Source organism: Charadrius vociferus, unplaced genomic scaffold (assembly GCF_000708025.1).
Source record: "Charadrius vociferus isolate BGI_N301 unplaced genomic scaffold, ASM70802v2 scaffold41, whole genome shotgun sequence".
In the NCBI taxonomy this organism is placed as follows: Eukaryota; Metazoa; Chordata; class Aves; order Charadriiformes; family Charadriidae; genus Charadrius; species Charadrius vociferus.
The window spans coordinates 783,558-791,022 of NW_009647013.1; the positions used below are offsets into that span (position 1 = coordinate 783,558).

At 46.2% G+C, this 7,465-nt stretch overlaps 1 protein-coding gene across 1 annotated transcript in view; it reads left to right on the top strand.

Moving 5' to 3' along the window:
* ELP3 (elongator acetyltransferase complex subunit 3) overlaps positions 1-7,465 on the top strand; it is a 103,722-nt gene that overhangs the window by 54,749 nt on the left and 41,508 nt on the right. The window contains exon 10 of the mRNA XM_009895442.1: positions 2,119-2,312. Coding sequence (XP_009893744.1) covers positions 2,119-2,312 — 194 coding nt within the window. The remainder of the gene's footprint in view (positions 1-2,118; positions 2,313-7,465) is intronic.

Below are 7,465 nucleotides of genomic sequence, written 5' to 3' on the forward strand. Positions count from 1 at the left end.
CCAGGGCCTTCTCCTCAGGGCTGCTCTCCAGCCATTCCCCTCCCAGCCTGGAGTTGTGCCTGGGATTGCCCTGACCCAGCTGTAGGACCTTGCACTTGGCCTTGTTGAACTGCATGAGGTTGGCTTGGGCCCACCTCTCCAGCCTGTCCAGGTCCCTCTGGATGGCATCCCTCCCCTCCAGCGTGTCTACCTCACCACACAGCTTGGTGTGATCGGCAAACCTGCTGAGGGTGCACTCGACCCCACTGTCCATGTCCACGACAAAGATGTTGAACAGTACAGGTCCCAGTACCGACCCCTGAGGAACACCACTCATCACTGCTCTCCACTTGAACGTCGAGATGGACTCTGCAACTCTGAGTGCGACCGTCCAGCCAGTTCTTTATCCACCGAGTGGTCCATTTGTCGAAGTTGATCCCGGTTAAAACAACCCTGCAAAATTTTAAAACCGGTACCTCCCCCTTGTGTTGTTTTTTTCTTAATGGGGCCAGCTGGGACTCACTGCTGCTTAAGGCAGTGGTGCTGCTGGGATGGTGATGACTGAAGCTTCATCAGACCATGAATGCAGGATTTGACAGTTAATTTTGCAGCAGCAGCGTGGACTTCATCCACGCTTTTGTCTCCTAAGCTCAATTGTCCCCATCTCTCCGTTAGTGAGGATGTGGATAAATGGCTCAGGAGGTCTGCTCTGCCTGGAAGAGATTTTTTTTTTTTTTTTTTGGGAACTGGTTTCTTTTTTCAGCACGATTATCTTTCTGGTCGGTTTTTCTGGGTAGCTGCGCGGCGGGCAGGGTGGCACGGGAGCGTGGGTGTGCGGGGCAGGGGCTGCTGGAGCCGGTCCCGGGCTCAGACAGAGACTCTGCCAGAAACCACCTGGGCTGACGTGGTCCTGCCGTTTCCCTGACCTTGCTCGCCTCTTCCCGTCCTTGCGCTGCATTCGAGTCTGTGCAGACCCATTTTGGTGTCCTTAAGCTAGCAGCAGACCATTTGCTGTTTTTTTACCGTGTTGAAGTGTGGGTTTGTGAAACCCAGGGAGCCAACGGAGCCGCTTAGTGCCGCCCAGCTGGGCAGGTCCTGCTCCCAGCAGGCTGCCGATGGCCCTTTATTCCAACTGGAAGCGCTCCAGGAGCTGCTTTAACACACAGCGGTGGTGGGAAACGTGGCAAAATGTCTGAGTGGGTCTGAACCACCTGAATGTGGCGAAGCCCTTCAGCAGAGTGCTGGTGAGTCCTAAAGCTAGCGCGGCAACTGGTGGGACCGCAATAGCCTGCCATTAACCCAGCTTAACTACCTGGTGATTTTTTTTTTTACTACGAAGAGAATCCCATGCTGGAGAGGGATCAAGCGGTGGATTTCAAGTGTGCAACAGTCTAATCGGATATTAGGTTTGGCCCATAGATTCTGTTGTAATGAGAGCCGTGTCGTCGCTTAAGTCAGTTTAATGGTAGCTTGGTTCAGGGTGCCTTGCCTCATTTTTGATTTTTTGTAAGCGATTTTATTTTAATTGTCATTACTGAAATAGAATCTGCAAAAAACCCAAGGTGATTGTTGTGTAGCCTGAGCTGGCGCTGCTCAATTTGCAGTTCTGCGCTGGGATTTAGTCATAGAAGTTAGCAGGAGATACATTTTGTCCTCCCGTTCTCCAGGATTGTTCAGAACATCGTTGTCGAATAAATCTGTTTTTCTTCATTGCTATTCAAATGATGTGTCCCAGACACATTGATTAATCTCTAAATGTGGTCTGCTGAGATTGAAGATAAGTACACTCATTTCTATTGTTCTAATTCTGAGCAGAGTCTGTTACAATAAATGGTGCGATATCTATTGAATTCATGCTGAAAGGTAGAAGTAATGTACAGATTTGACTCGTAGCATTGTCATGTGGATTTTTTTTCTTTAGTGGGCTTCTCTTTAAATCTAGAACATGCTCTTTTCATTTCAAAAAATGTCGTAAACGGATAAATACCGGCAACTCAATGTACGCCAGTAATTCTTTAAACGTACTTACAATTGTCTTTTACAAAACCTGTCTTGAAACTAGTTTTGTTGGGGCACTGAAGCCCCAGGAATTGTAGTTTGTTTTGCACTGACTTGCTTTTTTTGGTTTCACCTTTGCAGGAGTTTTTTGAGAATCCTGCTTTTCGCCCAGACGGCATGAAGCTCTATCCGACGCTGGTGATCCGTGGCACTGGTCTGTACGAGCTCTGGAAGACTGGAAGATACAAGAGCTACCCCCCCAGCACTCTGGTGGATCTGGTGGCCAGAATCCTGGCCCTTGTCCCACCATGGACACGTGTGTACCGTGTTCAAAGGTAATTTTCTGCGGTGGACCTTATATATTGATTTATTGCACTTGGAGGGATTCTTGCTTTAATTACAGCAAGGTCTGACTCAGCCTTTTATTATTTTTCAGCCTTAATCGTTAATGCACTACAGATTTTTCAAACTGCTTCCTATCTCTTCAGAATGGGAAATGCCGAGTAGAATGAGCAGCTGTTTAAATTGAACTGCCGCTCTAATGCAGCCAGAAACTTCAAGATTTCTGGAGGCCTGGCTCTCGTTGCCAGTCAGACAAGAGCATAGGATGTGGCACACGTAGTACTTCAGTGATGTTGATGGATAATTGCCTCTTGACTGTGGGTGAAGTTTCCTATATTTATTGCAGGAGCTGTGAGGTGTGTCTTTTTTTTTTTTTTTTTGGCTATAGAGACTGCCTTTCTTTCCCCGTGGGTGTTGCCGGGTTTTCATAAACGTACGATGGTCATGCTGTTATTTCCGGCACTCACCTCCCAGGACGATAGATAATACTTCCGTTTAGCACTGTATTTTCAGCGTAAGGTCTTCCTTGGGTTATTTTTCTTCTGTTATCTCCTACATCTGTCTGATGTTAGGAAGGGAGGCTGGAGCGTACTTGCCTGTTTTTGCATGTGTAGACAATACTCAGTTGGCTTCCAGCTTATGTGAGCTGGAAACGGTGGCAATGCCGAGCTCTCCGAGAGCGTGCAGAATGAGAAAGCCCTGTGCATTAGACCTCACCTGCCTGGACTTCTCTAAGGCTGAGAGAGTTGGGGTTGTTCATCCTTGAGAAGAGAAGGCGCTGGGGAGACCTCAGACCCCCTTCCAGTGCCCAAAGGGGCTCCAGGAGAGCCGGGGTGGGGGGGGGACTTTTTACAAGGGCATGTAGTGATAGGATGAGGGGGAATGGTTTCAAACTGCGAGAGGGCAGATCTAGATTAGATATTAGGAAGAAATTGTTTCCTGTGAGTTTGGTGAGCCCCTGGGGCAGGTTGCCCCGAGAAGCTGTGGTTGCCCCATCCCTGGAGGTGTTCAAGGCCAGGCTGGAGGTGGCCTTGGGCAACCTGGGCTGGTGGGAGGTGTCCCTGCCCAGGGCAGGGGGGTTGGAACTCGATGGTCTTCAAGGTCCCTTCCAACTTAAACCATCCTGTGATTTGATTTTGTGCCCAATCCCAAATATGATGGAGCAGAGGTAAGCAGAGAAACGCGGTAGAGAAGGAAGTGGCTGAAGGCACGAAACACTAGGTGGCTTTGACAAAGAAAGTGTGGACTCAGGATTGTTAGCGGAGTTTCTCAACATCTATCAAAAACGTAATCTTGCTCAAAATTGTATTTATTTACAGCGACACAAAAAGTAGTAGGGCATTGAGGAAACCTTGCAGGGCTGGGAAGCATCATTGAAAGAGAGGATGCACAAGGAGGATGTGGTGATGGGGAAGCTGGAGTGATAGGGATGGGATGAAATGCAGTTCGGGGAAGTCAGAGGGGGTTTTGCTGCGAACCATGAGAGCACCATGTGAAAACAGCAGAGGAGGAAAAGTTCTTAACATCTTGGTCTGTAATATGAATGAGCCGCTGGCGGATGCAGCCGTGAAAAGCATTTGTTTTTCAAGGTAACTCTTCTTAGACGTGAAAGTATTAATGCAGCAGCCAGACAAGGCTTTGGTAAGACCTTATCTGCAATAATCCCCATCTTCAAGAAAATGAACTGTGGAAATATGTGCAGAGGAGCATCAGTCTTTTGTTTAAAGGATAGATGTGGACATAAATGACCTCTGCAAACCTATGAGAGAAATAACCTTATAAGAAATAGGAACAGAAAACAAGAAAATAAGAAGTAGCCTTGCAGAAAATGGGGCAGGAAGATGGGAATTTTCGGCCAGGTCTGAGATTCTGGAGTAGGTTTCCACAGTTACCAAAGAGGAAAAGAAGCTAAATGTGAGTACCGTGAAGCTTGATTAGGTTTGTGAATGGGATTGTGATCGATCAGTCTGTAGTAACTGAGACACGGTTTCAGTGACCAGGAGATCCTCTCTTCAGATCTTCTTGCTGTGAGAAACTGGTGGCTGTAGCTGAACTCTGAGAAGGATGTGATGCTGATGAAGGCGGCAAACCATGGCTTACGGGAAATTTCTACTTGATACTCCCCCAGACTTTTCCCATAACTCATAGAAGCATTATTAAAAGCAAAACTCCCACTTCTTCTCCCTGCACATCTCCTTCTTCCTCTTCGTTTCCACTATAGACACAATGACCCGTTTGTTCATGGTGTTGTCAGCACAGCGTAGGATCTAAACCAAACACGTTTATTCTTAGAGGTCCGCGTGAGTTTGCAGCTTAGCAGGTCTTCTCCTAAGGAACACGGGGCTGGAAAACTCTCTGCTTGGTGCGCTGATTTGCCTGAGCTTGACTGTGATTTCTTCTGTCAAGAGCGGCAGCCTCCATCCAGCTGTCATCCGGTTGTCAGTTATTATGTTCCAGTGGAATAACTGTTTTCTTACTGACTGGCTTATGTTATCTGAAACTTGTTCGTGGTGATTACAGATTTTTACACCTCCAGTGCAAAGTCCAAAAGCTATTACTTTGATCTAAATTGCTTTCGGGGCCATTGTGTGACTCCGTTACGGAATAATGAACAAAGCCAGATTTCTAAAACCACTTGTGACCTGTTCCCAACGCTGCTTCACTGAGGACAGCAGCTTTTTTCCCTTTCTCCGTTGCTGCCCTGGGGCCTTACCTTCTCCCTCCGGCCTGCTGCCACGAGTCCTCCATCCTTCACATCTTGCATTTCAGGCTCTATTTCCAAAATCCTTTCAGATTCAGCTTGTCGGGACGGCAACTTGTCCCGCGCTCTCTGCATTCTGACTGACCTTTCGGTGTGTGCATTCGGGTTCTCTGACAAACACCACCAAAAAAAGACTGGGCTGTCTATGCCCTTCCTTATTAGGACCGCTGTTTGGGATCTCTGTTCCCTACCACCAGGTTTTGCGGAAACATAAGGGACTGGAGGTTTTTTTAGTCTGTCACATGCTTAAAATAATCAGTTTAATGAGTCGGGTGAGCACGGGAGAGATGTCACTGACAAAAACTGTAGAAGCCTTTCTCCTTCAGGAAACCAAGCTAAATACATATTTATTATTTTTTTTTTTTTTTAAAAAAAGAGATGCTGATGGCTGGTTGGAGGAGAATACATCTTCCAGGGTGTTTTGTAACTGTCAGAGAGGCTTAATACTGTGTTTATCCTGAGTGTTCGTGAACCTCATTATCACCGAAGCGCTCCGGTGTGAGAGAAGGTGTGAAATGACAGGAGTAGTGCCACACACCTCAGGACGTTTTCTTTGGTGGATCTTGGTGTTTTATACGAATGTTATTTTCACCGTACTGATGGGGAGATGTAGGTATGAAGCAATAAAATACTTTACTGAACCGGGATCGTGTAAGTCGGAGCTGATCAAGGTCTTTCGACTTTCACTGTGTGCTTCAATCGGCCGCTTCACAAGTGTCCTGAGTAATGCAGAATGTTTGAAAAACAGAAGATGAAATAGACCCTTTTGAAGCTGCTGGCGAATTGCACATTAACTTTAATAAGGTCGGGATTTAATCCCCCGTATCCCTGAATTCGTTTGGCGTTTTAACAAGTCCTAAAATCACCGGTACAACGCTGTCTTGTGGCTATTCAAAATAGGCAGTTAGTGGGTGCACTCGTGATGCACGCAGGGTACTTATTTAAATGCTCTGCCCTAATCTGAAGTGGGGATGGAAAACCTATTTCTTGCTTTCTTTTTCTTAAAAAGCTGATTTTTCACATTCATCTTTTAATTTAGTTTGCTCCCCAGTAGGCAAATGAGAGAGGCCCAAGTTACTGTATGTTGTAATCTGTCTTTTATTTGCAGTACTTCACTTACTGTTTCATAGCTGATACTGGATTTAGCTAAAGACCTGGTACTGGAAGATGTCAGGATGTTTTATCTGTGTCCCTGTGGGGAAAATACATACAGCCTGACTTTTTGGAGTTGTTCCATAATTAGAAGAAAGGCGTTTAGTTAGATTATCACTGTAGATCTAACATACCCTGATGAAAATGCCGTTCTCCTCTAGTGTGTCCTTTAGTCACAATGTGAAGTGCTCATTTCCTCTAATTGAAGCTCTTTGAAGTATGTTGTGTTGGCTCTGCAATGTCTTATTTACTCAAAGAAATCCACTGAATAAATGAACTGGTTAGCTAATTGTGTTCTGCCTCAGTTTTTTGGCAAGCGAGTGTAAGAGGCGAGGAATTTTTCGTAGACCCTTTTATCCAAAGAAGAACAGGGAAAACAGGGGAGGAAAGTAAAACACGGGGCCTCCATCGTGCCGGGGAGAGCTGTACCGAAATTGGAGTGCGATGCTGAAATGGGAGGAGAATCCTGGAGTCCTGAAGCCCTTATTTTCATTCGAAGGAAAAGGAAAACTCCTTTTCTTGCTCCCCCTTTGCCAGTGTCTCAGACTTCTACGGGGCTGAAGCAGCACAAGGATCAGGCCTTTAGGACCCTTGAAGACCTTTATCTTCCATGCAGCTGCTGCCAAAAATAGTAATGGTTAATGGGGGCTGTGGTGTGAATGCAAGTCCTCAAGGAACTGAATAGATCAATTAATACGTTTTACAGAGGTCATCAGACAGCTGCTAGACGGTGATGACTTTCAATCACTACTGAACCAAGATGGATTAAGCTAATTACATTACCAATTCCCTGAACCATCTCATTCTCTGTATGGGGTTTTTTTTGTGATATTCTGTTCTTTACTCTATTGAATGTTTGCATAGATAAAGAAAAAGGAGGAATACTCACAAAGGAATGTTTGAGCCCCGTTTTGAGACCAACCTGTTGTACAATTTAGCGATTATCTTTCACAGAATCACAGAATCTCTGAGATTGGAAAAGACCTGTAAGATCATCCAGTCCAATCATTAACCTAACACTGACAAGCCCACCACTAAACCACGTCCCTCAGCACTTGTATAGTCCTTCTTTGCGTGCAGAAGGTCTGAGGGGGGTTGGATGACACCGTGGTGCACTTGGGTGGTGTGTTATCAGAGGTGCCGGGGTGGGGTGCGAGCAGGGAGAGGGAGAAGCAGTTGGAATCACTCTCTGGTATAGCATTAGATAGAGGGTGAGCGTTGCCCGTGTTCTGG